At 47.0% G+C, this 20,496-nt stretch overlaps 1 protein-coding gene across 1 annotated transcript in view; it reads left to right on the top strand.

Moving 5' to 3' along the window:
- The first annotated feature begins 3,063 nt into the window (after nucleotides 1-3,063).
- The window catches only part of Fstl4 (follistatin like 4), a 433,260-nt gene continuing 415,827 nt past the window's right edge, over nucleotides 3,064-20,496 (top strand). The window contains exons 1-2 of the mRNA XM_026780565.1: nucleotides 3,064-3,253; nucleotides 12,935-13,070. Coding sequence (XP_026636366.1) covers nucleotides 12,945-13,070 — 126 coding nt within the window. The 5' untranslated portion in view covers nucleotides 3,064-3,253; nucleotides 12,935-12,944. The remainder of the gene's footprint in view (nucleotides 3,254-12,934; nucleotides 13,071-20,496) is intronic.

Raw genomic sequence — 20,496 nt, 5'->3', positions numbered from 1 at the left:
GGTCCAATTCTCAGCACCCACATGGTGGCTCACAATCACAACTCCAGTTCCAGAGGATAAACGCCCTCTTCAGGCCTCCATGGGCACTGCACACACATGGTGTACATACATGAAGACAATATACCCATACACATAAAAATAAACAAAAACTTAAAAGGAAATTCATTTCCTATGTCTGTCTTCCACTCCACCCACCCCTAGCTTTGACACGAGAGAGGAAAAAGCAGAATTCTGAACGGATGTGGTGTATTTGGCCCACCAAGTCCAAGTGCAGCACAGAAGAAAAAGACATTGGAGGGTAGCAAGTTGCAGAAGGTTGATCATGGGAGACAAGGAAGGAGGTTGCTTCTGTTTTCCTGCCTTGTCACATGGCTTCCCAGAATGGCTACCTCACCCATAGCGACTGATGGGGACAGTGTGGGACTGGTCTGGAGGAAATGAGGCGTGCCATAGTCTCTGTGGAATCGGAATGAAACTAAAGGCAATGTATACAATCTGGAAAGAGGAGGAGGGGGAGTCTCAAAAGCACAGTGCCAACTGCAGAGACGGCTCAGCGGAGAGGAACCAGGACCTCTCTTGCAGAGTTTGATTTCTGGGAACCATGCCTGGTGGCTCACGACCACCTGTAACTCTAGCTCACAGGGGACCTGATGCCCTCTTCTGGCTTCCTTGGGTACCTACACACACGTGGACGCCCCCACCCCCAAATATGCATAATGAAAAATAAATCTTTAAAAAATATTGGTAAAGTTTTTTTTTTTTAAGTCACTGTTAGCTTGGGCTATATAGTGAGAACCGGTCTCAAAGCATAACAAAACAAGGAATGTTTAGACTTCCTGATCTGTAGAGGAACATATTAACCACTTTCTTCTATGTTTCTGAATCTGTATAGCTGAAATGTTCACCAACGACTAAGGCGGAGGGCTAGGGCAGGAATAAAATTTGTGTCCAGAGCCCTTCCACTCCAAACTTACTTTATTGTATGGAATTCCAATTTTACCTTAAAAGACAACAAAACAAAACTTTCCCAAGCACCCTACTTAGCTAGTGAGAAGCAGTATGTGTGCAAGTTCTGAAACAAAGATGCAGGCCGATTCTGAAACTCTCTGTGGGAAACCTAGCCTAGTTCCCAATTTGGGGTGTGCTAGTAAACCAAGAACTATGCTGGAAGATGAAAGCCCAGAGCAGTTGGAAGAGGTGTCAAAGTGTGGTGTGTGATGCTGCCTCCTGGAGGCCTATCTGACTTCACTCTCTTTCATTCCAAGGTGACTCCTCATCCCACTCTGGGTTTCTGGGTCACAACGACTCACCATGGAGGTCAGCGCCAGGTCTCAGAGAGCGCTCAGCACACCTGGTTTACAGCAGGTTCATTCCCCCGCTTCCTCGGGAAGCATGAAGAAATCTGGTGTTGTTCAGAACATTAAGTATCACTATTTCTGGTCTACAGTCAGTCTGCTGGCCTTGACTTATACATGACCTCTAGTTATTAAAAAACAGACAAAAGCAAAGCACCCAAGTTCTGGCTGGAATACTGTACAGTTCCCTCGGCGGCTTGATGCTTAGAAGGGGAATCTGCATTTCTCCCCCACTTCAACTTGGAGAACTGTGTAGTTTAACCTTGTCTGTGGACTTAGAGTGTAAGTCCAGATGGGTGCGTAACATCACTTCCCTGCTACCTGTTAGATCCACGCCTTTCTTTTTCTCAAGATTTTTCTAGATTTCCAGATTTACTCAGAGAATCCAGCCTCCCGCCATCCTCAGAGATTCATTCATGGATGGCCTTGGCAGAAAATCTGGTCAAATAGGAGAGAGCCTGCTGCTGGCCACAGCCCCAGGGCAAGGAGAACACGGTTGCTTTTATATATATATATGAATGCAAATCTTGGCGTTCACAGGGCAAGTCACAGCTGCTTAAGACCTGGAAGTCTCCTCGTTTTGCAGCTGGGAAGCAGTTATAACCGGGCATGAGTTGCACCACTCGCTGGACAGTGGTAGAAGGAGGGCTAAATACCAGACCAGAAAACCTGAGCAAGAAAGACTAGTTGGTTCACTCACCTCGGTAACTCCAGCAACCAGTCCAATGGCTTGTACTCAGTGAAAGGAAAGACTCCACCAGCCCGTAGTATTTCCCCCACTTCCTTTTATATCTAACTAACCTTGTGTCCAGAAAAGCCCCTTTGCACCCTCCTGCAAATCAGGAGAGATCCCAAGGCATGGGGCAGGACACTGTATTCCTAAGTCAAAAAGCCACTGGGCATCCCTACAACCCAGCAGGAGGCAGGTCCTGGAGAGGCTCTGGCCACCCCTGCCTAGTTGCCAGGTGCTGCTTTCTCAAGTGTGAGGTTAGATCTAGCGTGACAAAGGTGGATTTTTTGCAACTTATCTGAGCACATAGCAAAAGCTGTGGAGGTTGAAGAGAGAGTTGGAAAAGCCAGGAAGCCGCGCTGTCTCGGGATCGGGAGAGGGGAAAATGATCTTGTTTTAGGAACAAGACACGCTCCCGGCTTGGCAATGGGTCTAGCTTGACAAATGTCACCTGGGAATTTTTAAGAGCCTACATTTGGGAGTAACGAAAACTTTGCTCTTTTACAGGTAGTTGTTTCTCAACGCAGGGAGGAGTGTCCCCAGAATTTTGCTCCAGGGACAGCTCTCTGGTGCAGTGTACCGACCCGCTAGGGCTTTACGAGAAATGGCCGCTGATTGAGAACAATTCTGCGCTTTGAGCAAAGCACAACCTTGGGGGAGGCTGGCCGGAAAAGGAGCTTGGAGGAGAGGAGGGTTGAGGAGGAAAAAGGAGGCAGGGGGTTATCACCTGCTGAGCTTCCCAGGAGCCAGGGGAAAGAGAGCCGCCCTGCCCAGGTGGTGCAGGGCGCAGGGAATCCTCGCCCCCCGCGTGCGCGCCGGGCTGCTCCACACCTGCCGCGGGGTCTGACCGGCAGGCGGGCGGGCGGGCGGCGAGCACAGGTGGCGGCGATTGGGCAGGCGGGGCCCGGAGGGTGACGTCACGGGCTCCGGTCCCGGCGGCAGAAATAGGGCAGCCGCGGCAGCGGTGGCACAGCGGCGGGCGGCGGAGTCTCCGAGAGCTGGAGCTTGGACTGTCTCTAGCACGCCGGGGTACACCAGCCGACAGCCGGAGACGACCCAGCAGAGAACGCGGGGGCCGGGTCGCTGCCGCTGTCGCCGCCACGGGGCGCTCCCTCCCTTCCACCTGAGTCCGGCCACCTGGTCTTCCTCACGGCCCCGGCCGCCGCAGGTAAGAGGGGCGCTAGCTCTGGAGCAGATGCGGGTGTCCGAGTCGTGCCACTGCCGCCAGCCCTTCCTGCTGCTGCCAGCCGAGGTCCCGATGCCCGCAGCTCCGCAGCTCGCTGCAGGGCCCGGTGCGGGCGTTCGCTGGTCCTCATTGCCCACGCCTGAAAAGCCAAGTTTGCGCGTCTGGCCGCGGGCACGGGACCGCAGGGCCGGGACTCGGCAGGGCCACCCTGGATGCGCTAGGACTGGAGGCTAAAGCTGGGGCATCTGCGGCTTGACACCCGGACATCAGCCGTGGGGAACGGAGCGATTCTTATAGGCGCGCGGGGCTCCACGCAGTACCGCTCCCGCTGAGCCCAAGCTCGCGATCCGCACCGACACCCTGCGGACGCCGCTCTTAGGCTCTGAACCCCGAATGGCCTCTCTCGTACCTTGGCGAGCTACAGACCCTGGCTCGGACCCGTGCCCTTGGCTCGGATCTAGAGTGCGGGGCGGTCATCCTCTGCACCTCCTTCTCCTCCGCTTTGCGGGGAAACTTGCGTCCCCTTGTCGCAGCCAAAAGATGAGCTGCGCCTCTCCTGGCCCTCGATTTCCACCACAGTCCCCGTGTAGGGAGCTCGCTGAGGACATCGGGCAGAAACCTGCTCGGGAGACCCCATGTCTTTAATTCTGCGAGGCCACAGTTGTTGCCAGTAAAGGGCTGCTGGAACCCACTGGGAAGTCTCCAGGGAGCAGTTTGTCCCGAGGACATTCAGGTTGGGGTCTTGGTGCTGAGAGCGATTGTGCTGAGTGGTCTCGCCTCCCCTTCCCCCCCTTAGCCCCGGTAAAAGAAGAGGGACCATTCCCAAGTTTCAGGGGGGGACCTGGGGACCGCAAGCAGAGTGCTGCTCTTGGGGCGCACATCGTCTAGAGTTTGGGTACCACTGCAGCTTTGAGCATTCCCTGCAGCTTTCAAAGCCGCTTCCCACTTGGCTTCTCCCATGCCTACCACCTGAGGACTTCGTGTCGTGAAACTCCTGCGAGGGCAGAAACTGACAGCAAGCAGTCTGTAGAGCTTGTGATGCCCTAATTTGGCGAGCACTTGTGCTGTGCTTTGGTCTACTCAGAATTCCCTGGGAGCTGGGCCCTGCTAGGTCTGTATTTGCTCCCAGAACTGGTCCACCTTGCACTGCCCAGAGGACTTTCCTCCCTCCAGATAGCCGGCCCTTGACACTGATGAATAGCGCTTCAGTAGTCTCCCCTCCGCTTCCCTCTAGGTGGCGCTTCTACCGAGGTTTCCATGAGTGAAAAACAGCGGCAGGAGCTTAGTCTGTTGTCTTAGTAAATCTGTGGCAAGCCTGTGCGCCAAGAATTACCCCCTATCAGTGAGGTACCCCAATCCACCCCCCTTTTATGCGCCTAACACAGAAATGGGGTAACTGCTAGACAAAACCACGCACAGCAACACCCCTTGCCATTTTTAAGGGAAAAAAAAAATGGGGTCATGAAGAAGACATCGGGACTTTTCCCAGAAAGCCTCCAAGTTATTTTCCTACCCACCAGCCTTTGGTGAAACAAGAGTCATTTTTAACAATCTATTCTCATCCTTGGTACTGGCCAGCATCGTTCTAGTCCCTCTGATTCTGAGGACAGGCTCTGTCTGGTGTGGAAAGCAAATGGGCAAGGGAGTAAGTAGGGCTTGTGTGGTATGAGAGCGCCAACAACTCTCGTCCAACCCTCGAACCCCTAGGTCTTGCAGAACTTAGTCACTTCCGGATTCAGCTTGAACTGAAAGAAAAGGGTCCTCTGGACGTGGTGTATTAGCATTCTTAATTATGTTGTCCCGGGGGCTTTTATTTTCCTCTTAGAACTTTTAGGTCACCAACTTTTGTTAATTCCAGAAAGACTTTTAGTTCTTCCTCCCAGAGAGGGGCCAGCTTGTTGCCTTGGGATTAGGTCACTCCCCATGCTTTCTTCTGCTGGGGACTTGTAGGACCTATTTATTTACTGTGGCCTCCTGTGCAGATCTTCTGTTTGACTTAACAGACTTTCCCAAGGACCACCACTGAGCGATAAAGATTCCCCAAGCCTGCCCTTAATGGCGGCCCAATCTCTGGAGGTATTTTTTTCTCTGCAGGTCCCACCTTCTTGTGTAGCTTATATGTAGTTATTGTTGTTATTCCAAACTTAATAAAATTAGATATTTCAGGAGATTATCTCTCCTGAGGTGTTTTACCTCTTAATACATAACACTAAGGTGTGGGACATCAAATATAATGGAAAAACCACAACTAAAAGAACGTATTAATACAGTATTACCGAAGGTCAGAAGGGTAGGGTGATTAGAAGCCATAGGTGAATGTACAAACTTCTGTTTCAAGATGAACGTCATCAGTTGATGCATTGCACCTGGAATAATTTAGGCAGCCAATTCATCCATTGTTGGAAAATATATAGAGTGCATAGTTAATAGAAAATGCAGTTCAGGCCTGGTTAGAGGCCTCAGAGGGTAAAGGCATTTGCTGTCAGGCCTGGCAGCTGAGTCTGAGCCCTAAGATCCACATGTGGAAGGAAAGAATGGATTCCTGCCACCTCACTGACTTATACACACACAATAAATAAATAGATAAGCAAATAAACCAATGTATTAAAAACTTCAAAAGAAAATGCAATTCCACTTAATTATGGTGTTAACCTGATAAAGTTGCGGGCTTATCTTCTCCAGGTTGATGTTTTAGGGGCAATTTTGGGCAATTTGAAATGCTAAAACACACAGATCAAAACTAGAGTCCTAAACCTCTCAGCAGAAATCGAGTAGTCCCTGGTTTCAGGTTGGGTTTGGTGTGTGCCCCCTCTCCACAACATTTGGGAGGACAACAGGGCTCTGGGGTGCTCCCCGTTGGATTTCTCTTCATTAACTATCAGCAGAACATGGTGTAAAATAAAGTCCGATGCAGGTATCAAGCAAATATTTGGCAATGCAGGTGCCTCCAGGGACCTCATTGCTCTCTTTGAGGCTCTACTGAGTCATCTTTGTAATTTCTAAGCCATTTGTGTGACTAATCTATGGTGACTGGCCTGGTAAGGTTCCCGTGTTCGGGGGAAAAAAGGGTCAAGAGAGAAAGAGCTGGTGAGCATTGTCTCCGGTGGCCAGCATTCCTGCTCATCCTGATAGGGTTGGTTACAGGAACAGACAAGACTTATCTTAAGCCCATCGCCTGCAGAAGACTCTGGTCATGGGTCCTGCACAGTAAATACAGCATACATGTTGGTTTGTGGTCTCTGGGTGGGGCAGATCTTGTTTTTCAAACATGAGTTCATATTAGTTTTAGTCCTTCCCTAATAACTTTAGTTTTTAGTCACAGTTTTTCCAACTTTCTTGAAAAAGAAACTTGGCATTTGGAATGTTACATCACACTAATTTGTCATAGCTCTGTAATTTTGAACACAGAAAGATAGCGCAGACACAAGCCTGTTTTACAACATCAGGAAGTCCTGTGGATTGCACAGAGAGGCTACAGCACTGACAAGCACAAACACAACCTGCAAGAACACGCAAACCTGAGTGCATTGCGCTATAAGTCTGTAGTAGCGAAAGAACACAGCCGGGTGTACAGGAAGTGGGATGCTGGCTTGAGAGTCTAGGTCTGGGCAGTGCCTTGGTTCCAAACCTTCTGTGACTTAACTAAAGCTACATCAGGCAGGCTAGTACCTAGTTCTCCTGGCTGTGGGACAATGTTGAGCACCAGGTGGGGACCAGAGGAAACACTGGAGTGCCTCTCTTCAAATGAAGATGTTTTATCTGCTAAGTGATTGATGCCCTGAGTTGTTTGGAAAAAGACGCTGTCTCAGGGACTCCATCCTAGTGGAGTTAGAACCAGTGCTTGGGGTCTATCCAGGACTGGAGGAAAGATACAATAAATGAAGTGTAGTCTCAGAAGGAGGTCTAGGCTGGTAAAGAGAATCTGCAACCTTGTGAGTAGCTGATTCCCAGATCTGTAGTGGAGGAACTCTTACTAAAGGCTGGCAAGGCTATTTAAATTGGAGTTGCAATGAGTTCAGTAACAGATTGATGTCCTCAAAGTGACTTGTGCTCCCTGGAGTTGGAGGAGTATCCCTGCCTCCTAGAATTCTGTGTGATTTTTCTTGGAGAGTGTGCACAGTTGCACCCACTCTGGGATCAGATACAGAAGGGTGACAGCTTGGCTCTTTCCCCTTACTCTGAATCTTTGACCATGGTCAGAGCCCTGACAAGCAAAGGAAGCTGGCTTTGGGCAGCTTTTGGAGCAAGAAGGGACTCCCAGTTTGCTGTGTATAGATTGACTCTGTCATATAAAAAAGAGCTGCCTACCAAGATTAAATATTGCCAAGGGTAGAGAGGCATTGAGGGACAGGATGTAACAGAACCACCCACCTGCTGACTTACATGCCATGTAGCTTTGACAGGGTACTTACCCTCCCTGTGACCCTGTTGTCTCTGTCAGGAGATGGAGAAGAAGGATAGTCATTGCCTTCCGTAGGGAGTATGATGAGGGTTATGAGTGAATGCCTGTGAAGCAGTTAGAATAGTACCTGACACATGGTAATTGCTAGGTGAGTGTTAACCAAATAGAGAGTCTCTATTTGGTTATTAGACAGATCATCAAAATTGATTTAGACCCAATATTAATTCTTCTTTTTTATTGACTGAGTTGTCATAAAACTCAAGCTGAAATTTTTTAGGCTGTTGCTGTTCTAGATGCAATGAATTGTCAATCACCCTTTGTATAAAATGACATCCAAGACACATCCACAGTGTAAATGAAATCAGCTAGTGGTGGCCAAACTGAGCTGCATTTTATAAAGAAGCTGTGTAGGCTATTTCAGCAGTTGATCTGGCTCACGTGTCTCCCTGTCTTCAAATAAGGTCTTAATAGGGAACCTCAATGCAAGCTGAATAAAGATCAGTATCAGCTCCAGCTCCCGAGGCTGGGGCTGGGGTCTCAGAATCCAGCCGGCTTAATGCTCACCCTTAGGACCTGCCTCTTAAATGATGCTACATCGTACTTGCCAAGACAATAATTGAAATGAATAGATTTTATTTTGATACTATCCATTAATAAGAAAACACCATTGGTGGTTTTTTTTAATTACTAATTGGTCTTAGATTACTAAGCAAATTGAAAGTAAGGTGTTAGATTTTGTGGCTTGCATATTTCATAATTCCAGGATTTGACTGACATCTGTACATTGAGAAAGACAGATTTTGATTATCTCTGTTTTTAGTGGGTATGGGCAAGGAGGCATGATAAAGGAGGTAAGTAGACCTTTGAATGCAGGCACTTACCTCACAAGCAGTATCTGTAAGAGGACTAAGTACAGGCAAATTTTTAAAAGAATAGAGAGCACAGTCTTTCTCAGTCTAGCTTGAAGTACTATAGTTAGCTCTTAAAATATGCAAAAGTCCGGTAGCTGCCATCTGCAGTCTCTGCAGTGTGGCTCCAAGTTCAAAGAGGATAATTCATGAAGAATTTGGAGTTGCCGTTATTTTTGAAGAAACAAAATGGTTGGAAATATTCTGTTGTTGCCCCACATGTGGGGATTCTTTTCCTTCCACCATCTCATTCCTCTGAGATCTTTGTATAGGGTAAGGAGCTGCAGGTTGGTGTCACAGGCCTCAAGCTAACAGCCGAAGCCACACTGTGCAAAGTTCTCATCAGGTATAGAGATGGTGACATTCCAATGATAGCTACTGGCCACCTGGATTGCTTTCTCAGTAGCTCAGCTTTGCTGACACATGTCAAAAACGAATGGCTAAAGAAATAGAGAAAAGAGCTGGACAGTGGTGTCACACGCCTTTAATCCCAGCACTTGTTAGGCAGAGGCAGGAGGATCTCTGTGAGTTCAAGGCCAGCTTGGTCTACAGAGTGAGTTCCAGGACAGCCAGGACTTCACAGAGAAACCATGTCATAAAGATGGGAGGAAGGAAGGAAGGAAAGAAGGGAGGGAGGGAAGGATGGTGGGAGGGAGGGATGGATGGAGAGAGGGAGAAATGGGGTCTCTGGAGGTCTTTCTGAAAGATAGCTATTCCTAGTTACCTTGTCATCTCCTAAGCCAGAATGTGGTGTCCCAAGTTTGCCTTTTCTTCTCAGTGGGCATTTATTGTCTCACACATGGGGAGGCAGCCAGAGGAACCTGGAACACAGTACAAGTGGGTCTGTTTGGTGACCATGGCCATAGCACTAGTGACCGAGAGAGAGCCTTTGCCCCTTGTCTAGGTCAGATTCTCAAACTGTTCCTGATCCCTTTTCGCCTCTTATCTAAATTAGATTACAAATCAGATATTTACTGATGATAAATCTTAAAGACTTCTACTTGTTTTGCTTTTGCTTTTTGAGACAGTGTTTCAAACCCTGGCTGTCCTGGAACTTGATTTGTAGAACAGTCTGGCCTTGAACTCACAGATACCTGTCTGCCTCTGTCTGCCAAGGGCTGGAATTAAAGGCATGCACCACTACCATCCGACTGACTTTTACTTAGACCCCAAAGCTACAGAGAAACCCTGTCTCACAAAAACTAACTAAATAACTAACTAAATAACTAACTAACTAACTAAATAAATAAATAAATAAAATTTATTGATTGATTGTGTGTGTGTACTAGAGAGGAAGTACCTCCCACCTCATTGCAGGCTAGAGGCATTAGACCCCCTGGAGTGTGAGTAGGCTGACATGGATACTGGGAATCAAACTTGGGTCCTCTGCAAGAGCAGTTTAGATCAGTATGTTCTCTTAACCACTGAACCATGTCTCCAGCCCCCAAAAAATGTATTTTAAAACAATTCTTTAGTATGTATGTACTTTTACCATTCGTTAAAGATGAAAGTAAATTTGCATGTTCATGAGATGATGTGCATAAGGAATTAAATTTTGGCATACGTTTGATACTGCGGGAGGAAGAGCATCTTTGGTGTTTCTCAGAGCTGATTAATATTTTGATTTTATAATTGTCAGTATTGAACACTGTGTCACTAAAATACACTGTACAAAATGGCAGAAGGGTGTTGAGGACCATTTCAGAAATGGTTGGAAATTCTGTCCTGCTCCTGAGCCAAAATTCATTTAACAAGTTTTATGGAATTCCAGCCAGTAACTCAAATAGCAATTTTAAAAATCAAACATTCTTACACAATGCCATCCAAATATATGTACTCATTTGATACTTACATGCTGAGGAATGACAGTAGGAAAATATTAAAAGACTTTGTCTTCTGTAATCAAACCATTATGTTTCCATAAGAGCGAGAAAACTTTGCTCAGTGAAACCTGTGGTTCAGAGCATACAGTAGCCTTGGCCCTGAGCCCTGGTGTTTCAGGCAGCATTTGGTGGTAGTGTGTTTGGTCACACGGCCTGTGTGAGGCAAAGCCTGGTGTGCTTGGAGCCAAGGCTGCCATGAGGTGGTCAGATGTAGCATGGGTAAGCATTGCCAGAGCCCTGTGGATTCGTTGTGCATTTGCTTTCTAATTAATTGTTGGTTCTGTATTTTACTGTTTACTATATTTTACCATTGTGCAGTGTGTAACAACCCCCACAGGAAAAACTGTACCCTCTGAAGTTGTGATCCCCAGTTGAAAAGGCTGAGCTCCAGAGTCAGAAGTTATCCAAGGCTGTTGATTTGAGTATAGGGATGGGACTCTTCAAGCTACAAGGTATCTCAAGCCCCCAAGTTTTTTAATCAGATGAGGGCTATAGCCCAGTCCCCAGGCCAGGTCTTTTGGGGTGCTGTCCTCTAAAGAGTGCTACATGTCTCCTTCTCTGGGTAAGGTCACAGTATGGCATGGAGAGCCTGTAATTAAATATCATCGAAATTATGGCTAACATATACTTACAGTGGAAACTTTATTTAAAAAGTAAGCAGGTGGGCCAGCAAGATGGCTCAGCACCTGTCACCAAGCTTGGTGACCTGATCCATGTGGGTCCACTTGGGAAAGGGACAGAAATGACTCTGACAAGTTGTCCTCTGACCTCCAGCATATCCCCCACGACACAAACACACACACACACACACACACACACACACACACAATCATACTCAGACACACACAGATACACAAACACACACAGAGACACATACACAAACACACGCAAACACACACACACAAACACAGAGACACAGACACACAGAGACACAAACACACACAGACACAGACAGACAGACAGGCAGACAGACACACACACACACACACACACACACACACACACACACGCGCGAGCGCGTATGTGCGCCACCCTAATAAAATTTTTAAAAAGTGCAGCCACTAAGACACCTGGAGCAGCCTATCCTCACTCCATCAGCCCAGTACCTTAGCACATGAAGTTTCTCTCTCTCTCTCTCTCTCTCTCTCTCTCTCTCTCTCTCTCTCTCTCTCTCTCTCTCTTTATTGCAACAGGGTTTCTCTGTGTAACTGCTCTGGCTGTCCTGGAACTCCTCTGTAGACTAGATTGGCCTAGAACTCCAGAGCTCCACCTTCCTCTGCTTCCTGAGCACTGGGATTAAAGGTGTGTGCCACCAGCAGCAGAACACACGAGGTTTCTCAACCACTGCTCATGCCCAAGCCCCAGTGTCTCATCTGTGAGGGTCTTATATCTTTGGTTACCTTGAATTGTCCCTTTGTTTCATTCTAGGACTTTAGATACTAATGTTACCAGGAGAGTGTCGGGAAACAACTTCCAGGTTATTGGGGTTTAATTAGCATTGGCTGCTCAGATTCTGCTGTAAAAACTAAACTACTCTAGACCTTATGCTATTTTGAAGCTCATCATTTTGCAAAACGGAGGTGTAAGATATAGAACAGTTGCTACACCCTTAATATTATTCCTCATCAACATTTCTCTAACCCTGTTTGTTTATTTAGTATGTGTATATGTGGGGATATGTGTGCCATGGAAGACTACTTGCAGGAGTCAGCTTTAGGGGATCAGACTTAGGTCATCAGGCTTTTCCTAAGCTTATGTGCCAAGCTCCAAATGATTTCTCAGGAGACTGAGGCATGTATGTGCCCAATAGCTGTGACTCGGCTGACTCATTCTGGTTGTTCTTGTAGATGTGGCGGTTGGTGGCAGTTCAGGTGGGACACTAATGGCTTACATTTGTAGAGTTCTGCTATGTGCATGACACCAACTAATTCAGTTCTCAGAGCACCCCCCATGAGGTCTGTAATACCTTGCCCATTTAGAGACAGTGTTCTGAGGCCCAGAAATAATGCTACTTCTCCCAAGTAAAACAGAAGGGTTTGTACTGTATTTTATGCTTAAATTAATATGATTCTTTGTGTGTGTGTGTGCACTGTTGTCCACGTGTGTGGTTGCGTGTGCATATGGGAGCCAGAATTCAACCTTTACTGTGGTTCCTTACCAACCATCCATCTTGGTTTTTGTGAGAAAGTGTTTTTCTCACTGATCCACGGCTCACCGATTAGGTGGTGCTGGCTGGCCAGTGAGTCTCTAGGATCTGCCTTTCTCTTCCTCTCCAGCCCTGGGATTAGAGATCCAGACTGTCATTCTCAGATTTTTATGGGGTTTCTGGGGCTAACACTCGGTCCCCATGTTTGCATGGTAAGCACTTTACAAACCAAGGTTAACTTGATTCTGTATGTCCATCACCTCCCCTGTGACTGCTGTGACTTCCTACTGCTTCCCTGCTGAACCTTTGTTATTTTCCCAACAGGCTGGACAAAATGAAACCAGGAGGCTTCTGGCCACATCTCGCCCTGCTTGGGGTCTCCCTGCCAGCTGTGCTGGGATGGATGGACCTCGGAGCCAGCAGAAGCCCCAATGTGGTTCTCAGAGAGTCCCAGGCAGAGGTACGGTCCACGTACAGGTTGCTTTTCAACGTTATAGTGTCTGATTTCTCTCCCATCTGTAGATCAGTTGTACCACTGTGTAAATTTAAATTGCACTCCAATTTTGGTGAGGGACGAGAGGAGGCAACAGGCATTGTCGTCACGGGTGGGACGTGGTCCCGGAATCTCTCACTAGTGAGAGCACATCCCTATATTATGCTTTCTCACTGTGTATTTATCCTGCCACACAGACCCTTTTAGGACTGACGCTTCTGTGTACTTAATAAAACCCCACAACTTCTGACTAATTGGTGGAGCACAGCCATAAGAACTGATGAAGTGTTTTAATGACAAAATATTCTTAAAGGAAACGGACCCCTCTTAGGGTGTATAGATAAAAAAGAATCAAGCTTGGAAGGAATTGGCGAGCTGAGGTCCCGAGGGAGACAGCTTTAATGAACAGATAAGAGTGATTAATGGCATGCTAGGTGTATAAAAATACTTCTAAAGAGCCTGGAAAATTTACTCTCAGAAACCTCCCCAGAGGGCCTGGATGTACCGCTAAGTTCTTAGTGATCTCTAGTCTTAAGTATCCCACGCCAGCGCTACTCAAGGTAGCAGCTTCAGTGAATTTGGGGTGGCCTCGTGGATTTAGGGTGCATATGGGATGCAGGTTATCTTCAGAAAATGCATCGTGAAAGGGCTGAACTTTGAGAGAGAGTACCCCTTCATTAGAAGCACCTGGGAGTTTCCTCTTTGCCTTGAGGAGCTGAGCCCTTATCGGGGCTCTCCCAGGCATCCCCACTTCCATTGTCTTACACTGATACATGCCTGGTCCTTTTCTCTGTACCTGTGTCTGTGTTCCTGGGGAAGGAGAAATCAAAATTACCAGAAAAAGTCAACATACTCGGAGAGCAGATAAGGGACACACGCAGTGTGTGTTAGGATTAATGCATTATTTGATCAAACGGCCCAGAGTTCTCTCTCATTGTTCCTTAATTGTCATGCGATCCCAAACCTGCAAGTCTTATTCTTCGGGGAGTTTTGGAAGTAATTTAATGCATACTTCTGCTGCTGAAGTTGGTGCCGTGTGCTTTTGTCTCCAGTCGATGATTAAATAGAAACACTATCACTCCTGTCTAAATCTATGAAGGACATACCTTAATGTTGCTTTGAAAGCGTATAATGGCAGCCACCACTGGGCTGGCGAGAGCCACATTTCCCATGTGGAAAGGGCTTCGTTTTTGTATGCACATCCCTAGGGGAAACCACTGCTTAAGGCCTATAGATCCATCCTTGAATATTTAATAGGAAAGCAAACAGGCAGGCCTTACAGGTAGCTTACTCTCCTGAAAGTGGGGGGCTCCTTGGCCCTCTTTGGTGAATCACTTATTTCAATTAAGAGGCAGGCTAATTAAAGTGGGATTTAGCTGGTGGTAAATGGGAGGCAAGTTAACGTCACCCAGAGCCTCCTGTGTGAGCGCTTAATACCTCAGCTTTGTGTAACAACGGGGAGGCAGGTGCTGAGCATGGGAGGAAGGCCTCTCTTTGTTTGTCTGCCCACCCCCATCTTCCCCACAGCTCCAGCTCCGTCTCACATCTGAGTCCAGGAATGTCACTGACTGCTTCAGGGAGGAGGGGATGAGGGCAGGTACAGCTGGCCTTTGGGCACACCTCTCAGCTGTAGCTCTGTTTTCTGCTGTGCCTTAGCTCATTGAGCCTGCACCTAGCTCTGATTAATGAGGTGGTCAGTCTGTGAATGGGCGAGTCCACAGAAGCTGAGGGTGGCTTTGGTCAGTGTTTAGCTAGCAGGAGCAGAGCATTCGCTGCAGTGGAGGTGCTCGCTGACTTTGGTCATGGTCTGGATACCCCCCCCCCCCAACCTCTGGTATGTGCGTATTTGGGTGCCTGTTCATACAGTATGCCAAGGCCAGAGTGGGACATCCTCCTCTATCACAGGTCCACCGAGCCTGGAGATAGCAGTTTTTCAACTGGGCTAGCTGGCCAGCAAGCCCCAGGTATTCTCAGGCTTGCGTTGCAAATGTTCTTTCCTACTGAGCTGTCTCCCTAGCCCAGCAGCTCTCAATCTGTGGGTCACACCCCCTTTGGGAGGGTTGGAGGATTGGATGACCCTTTCACAGCAAAATTATAGCTCTGAAGTAGCAAGAAAAATAATGTTACGTTTGGGGCTCACCACAACACGAGAAACTGTATTAAAGGGTTGTGGCATTAGGAAGGTTGAGAACCACTGCTCTAACCGAAGCTCTTGTTCTTACTCCTTCTTAGACCACTATTAATCACATATGGGCTGGCTTTTTGAATCTTTAAAAGAAAGATTGATTGCTCAATTTTATTTATTTGTGTGTGTGAGTGTGTGTGTCGGAGGGGAGGTGAGTTAAAGTGTACCACATGCATTCTAGCCTAACAGAGGCCAGAGAGCATCAGATCACCTAGAGTAATGTGGGTGCTGGAAACTGCCCCCAGGTGTGGTGGTTTGAATAGGTATAGCCCCCATAGATTCTAGTGTTTGACTGCTTGTCCCATAGGGAGTGGCACTATTAGAAGGTGTGTGACTGAGTTGCTTATAAGAGTTTCCAAGGTCATGGTGTTTCTTCATAGTAATAGAAACCCTAAGACACCAGGTCCTCTGCAAGAGTAGCACCTGCTCTTAAACCTTGAGCCTTCTCGCTAGCCCCTTATTGGTCCTTCTTATCTTTTTTCTTACTTAGATACTTTTATTTTGCACATAGATGAAGCTGATCTTGTTTATCTTTCTCTCCCTTTCAGTGTCTTATTATGAGCAAAATGGAGGCTGAGTATTTTTTTAAGTCAATCAAAACTTGATGCAAGGGCTGGAGAGATGGCTCAGTGGTTAAGAGCATTGCCTGCTCTTCCAAAGGTCCTGAGTTCGGTTCCCAGCAACCACATGGTGGCTCACAACCATCTGTAAAGAGGTCTGGCGCCCTCTTCTGGCCTTCAGCCGTACAGACAGAATATTGTATACATAATAAATAAATATTAAAAAAAAAAACTTGATGCAAAATCCAAAGGGTGGGTGGCCTTTCTACCCACAGACAGGTCTATGTATGGTGGGACAGTAAACAGTGTCCCCTGGTAGCTGGGAGTGGCTTGCAGTTCTGAGCTTACATCTTACTGACTGATATCAAGATTGCCCTTGAGGATCACAGCTTCCGGATCAAAGTTTCTTCTTTGAACTGTAGCTAATCATATATTCATAACTCACTGTCCAAGCTGTACTGAGGTCTTCTAGAATTTTTCTCAGGTAGTCTTGTTTCTGGGAAGAATCTAAACCAATAGAGATTTCTGAGATTCTAAAATAAGTGAAAATCAGACAAAACAATTTTTTCTTCTGTATACATTCGTGTGTGTGTGTGTGTGTGTGTGTGTGTGTGTGGTCTATCAGTCAGTGTTGGGTGTCTTTATCACTCTCCATCTTATGTTTTGAGGTAGGGTCTTTCATTGGCCAGCTCACCCATCCCAGCATGGGGATTGCAAATACACTTACTGTTTTTTACCCATGCTTGTGAGACATGCAGCTGGCCAGGAGGCACCTGTCTAATAAGACCTGCCCAGCACTTTATATGAATGCTGGGATCCAAAACCAGAACCTTATGCTTTGGCAGCAAGTGCTTTACCGCCTCACCCATCTCTCTAGCTCCAGCAAAATGACTTTCTGATAAATATTAGAATGGTTTTCTGGGTCTTTTCTCCCTGGCAGCGGTGTGTCTAAAGATTATCAAGGTTTTCTAGGTACTCGGGAAGCATTGATAAGGGCTGACTTGTCTTTAAAGTTATTACAATTACTTCATTCTCCTAAGAGCAAATGAAGATTAAATGACCAACGGATGTGCATGTGCATACAAACACGTATTTTGAAAGCAATTAGAACCAATATGAATTTTAGTAAATTATTGTTTCTTGTACAAAGACTGGAGTTAAAATAGCTTCCGGGAGTTTACCGTTTTACAGATGTGGATTAGAAATGCAGCTGCCGAGTGTGCTGCTTTATAACAGCTGAGGAGCAGGATGTGGCCTGGAATGCCAATGAAAGAAACAGTTCTGGGGTGGAATTCACTGAAATCTTAAAATATTATTTCATTGTCTCTCAGATAAGCTGCTCATCCTCGACCCCCAAATCTGAAATCCAACATAACAGGTCATCTAGGGACCAATAGGACTCCACAAATAGAAAACCCCACACCCCACTTCATGTGGCAGGCTGTGGTCAAAAATGCTGGAACCAACAATATCATACAAAATTACTGCAGGGCCTGGAAAGATGGCTCGGTTGTTAAGAGTACATTCTGGCCAGGAGGTGGTGGCAAATGCCTTTAATCCCAGCACTTGGGAGGGAGGCAGAGGCAAGCAGATCCCTGTGAGTTCGAGGCCAGCCTGGTCTACAAGAGCTAGTTCCAGGACAGGCTTGATAGCTACAGTGAAACCCCTGTCTCGAAAAACAAAACCAGAGAAACAAAAGAGTACATTTTGTACTCTCAGAGGATCCAAATTCCATTCCCAGTACCCATGGGGGTTGGCCCACAACTCTATGCTAACTCCAGCTCCAGGGGATCACATGTCTCTGGCATCCTTAGGTATTATACTCATTATGTACTCATGTATATGCGTGCACAAAAACACATAATTAAAAATAAGTAAATCTTTAAAATTTTCTGCAGGTTATGTATATAAGAAATAAATGAATTTCATGTTTTGACTTGGGTTCCATGCCTCCAAGAGCTCATTATATGGGTGTAAATAGTCTCAAATCTTTCCAAATCCCAAGTGCAAGCCATTTTTGGTTTCAGGCTTTTCAGGGAAGGAATTTATTCGGTGGGGAGCTGAGAAGTCAGAAGAGAATGAAGGAGTTCCCTGGCTGAGTTTCAGCAGAATGTCTGACCTAACTGCAATACTCAGGGCTGGACAGGGAGCCCATCCATGACCATATGCACCCTTCATGCACTTCACTTGGTTCTGAGATCTGTGTCACCATGCAATGCATAATTATGCATGCAAAATAGCATTGATCCCTTTAAAATTGTACCCCAGGGCTTACAGACAAGTTCTAGGCTTGGAGGTCAAACCCATGTTTTCAGCATTAGCAAATACTCTCAAAGGGCCGTCTCTGAGGAGCAAATCTATCAGGTGGGATTAGTTGACTTCTCCTACCCCAGAGGTCACACTCGAAAGCCCTTACTCTACGGTACTGGCTGGCTGGCCCCTTCCCCTTTCTCCAAACATGGGCCACAGATACCAACAGCTAGTGACCACTCATGTCCCTTACTGACCTGCCACTCTGCAGGCTCCCTGCATGTTGTCGGGTCGGGCCATCTGGAGCACTTGATGGTTAGGAGAGTCATAGTTTGCTAAGCGGTTTCCTGTTGCACCATCTCACAGACTCACAGCCCCTCTTTCACCCACTGTTAGGAAGGTCCTCCTGGGGGTCCAGGGAGGAAGGCTGGTCACTTGTGGAGGGTGAGGTGCATCCTTCCACATCCCTGTTTGCTCTGCCTCTGCCCTGACTGTGGGCAAGGAAACATAAAACTCTGTTATCTCTGAACAGTCCAGGGCCCAGACTGGGTGCCTGGCATAGCCTCCCACCTGTGGGCAGATAAATACATCTCCAGTTTTCAAGGTGAAGCATGGCAGCCAGCCCCCACTTGCTAAGTTAGCAGTGGGGACTGTGCCCTGCGCCAGTATCTCCTGAGTTTCTGTGTTCTTCAACAGCCCACGGCCTTCTGAGATGCAATTGGTCTAACTGGGTCCTGAATCTGTGTTTCTCATAGGCTCCCAACAGTGCAGGTACTTTCTGTTCCAGGGGATGCTGGGCAGAAAAGCACAGGGGTTGTTGCCTTTACATGCACTGGGTGAGGACAATCCTAGTTGAATTCCTCCCCCACTAGTCTGTTGGTGATTTTAAGTCCCTTGGGAGGCATTTCTCAGTGGCTGCTGTGATGGGTTATTGTCAGCTTGAAAGAATCTGGAGTCTCCTGGAAGAAGGGCCTCTGGGTGTGCCTGTGGGAGATGACTTTCATTATGCTAATCGATTTGGGAAGATTTATCTTAGTTGTGGGTTGGACCATCCTCCTGGGCAGGGGCTTCAAAGTGTAAGAAAGATGGCTGAGCGGCAGCTGCAAGCATTCATTGCTGTCTTCTAGCTTCTGAAGTAATGCAGAAGGTGCGTTTGTCTTCCTCAGTCTTGATGGGCTGGACCTGGAACTGGGAGCTGAAATAAGCCCGTTGTCCCCGAGGTTGCTTTATTGGAGTATTTTATCATGTTAACGATCAGAAACCAAGACAGATGCTGAGGGTGGTGACACCCCAGTCCCCAGTTCATCCACAGACCTACCCACCACCATGTACCCATATTGGTGTCTCACCCCTGACTATGTCCACAGCTATTTAGACTACAGCATCTGGGCAGACACTGTTTGGGGTCTTGTTTTTATTTTATCCTTGGACAGGGGACATACATCATTGCCTGTGCTCCTCACATCACAACTCCCAGCAAGCCCGCCCTCTCTGTGGGCAGACTGTATTCCCTTTAGTATTTTGACATCATGGTTGACAGAGTTTTAATTGGCCTTAAAAAGTTCTGTGACCCAGGAAAATGAGTATTTATGAGTTCACAGAAAGCCATTATTTTTCTTCCTCTTAATTTATGCAATAAGCTATTTTTGCCTTTGCAGCAAAATAATCTAAGCCTCTCTAGGAGGCTCTGCACCTCATCATTGGGACATTAGGCCATGCACTGTAAATGGGGCTGTGATTTCCATCTTTTGGGCAAGTTGTATCAGCAACTTTGCTAAGCCCCAAGCGTTGACTTCATTTATCCTCTGTGACTTCTGGGTTATCACTCGAGCTTCCTGTTTAGACAAGTATGTTGGTGCCAGTCTGATACTAAGAACTGGAATGAGTAGCTTTTCCTTTGCCATCCTGCCAATTGTCCTTCTGCCTCCATTGCTGTGGTCTCCGCTATGAGGCTTCTGGGCCTTGTCCTGCCACTAACCACAGGAGAGGTGAAGGGTACTGTTCAGGAAATGAAGTCCTACAATGGAGCATAAATCAGGCTCTGTTCTCTGAGCGGGAGACATACAGAGAAATTACGGAGGAAGTCAGCATATTGGTACTAAATGGGAGATGCCTTCTGTTGTCTGTCCTTTTGCCTCAGCTCTCTGGTAGAGAGAGAGGGATCAAGTCCTCAATGCGTTCTCATCTACTATGAAGATATACAGCACCAGGAACCCTGTGTCTTCTCCTGGGCTGGGGAGCTAGCTCTTTCTTGGTCAGCACTAACAAGGTCCTGGGTATGATCCCCTATGCCACATAAGCCAAATATGGGAACTCTGAGAGTTGGAGGACCAGGACTAACTTTCTTCCTACCTATTTTCTTTTATGTTTCTGAGACAGGATCTTTTTTTTTTTTTTT

Source organism: Microtus ochrogaster, chromosome 7 (assembly GCF_000317375.1).
Source record: "Microtus ochrogaster isolate Prairie Vole_2 chromosome 7, MicOch1.0, whole genome shotgun sequence".
In the NCBI taxonomy this organism is placed as follows: Eukaryota; Metazoa; Chordata; class Mammalia; order Rodentia; family Cricetidae; genus Microtus; species Microtus ochrogaster.
This window is presented reverse-complemented; position numbering and strand designations above follow the sequence as displayed.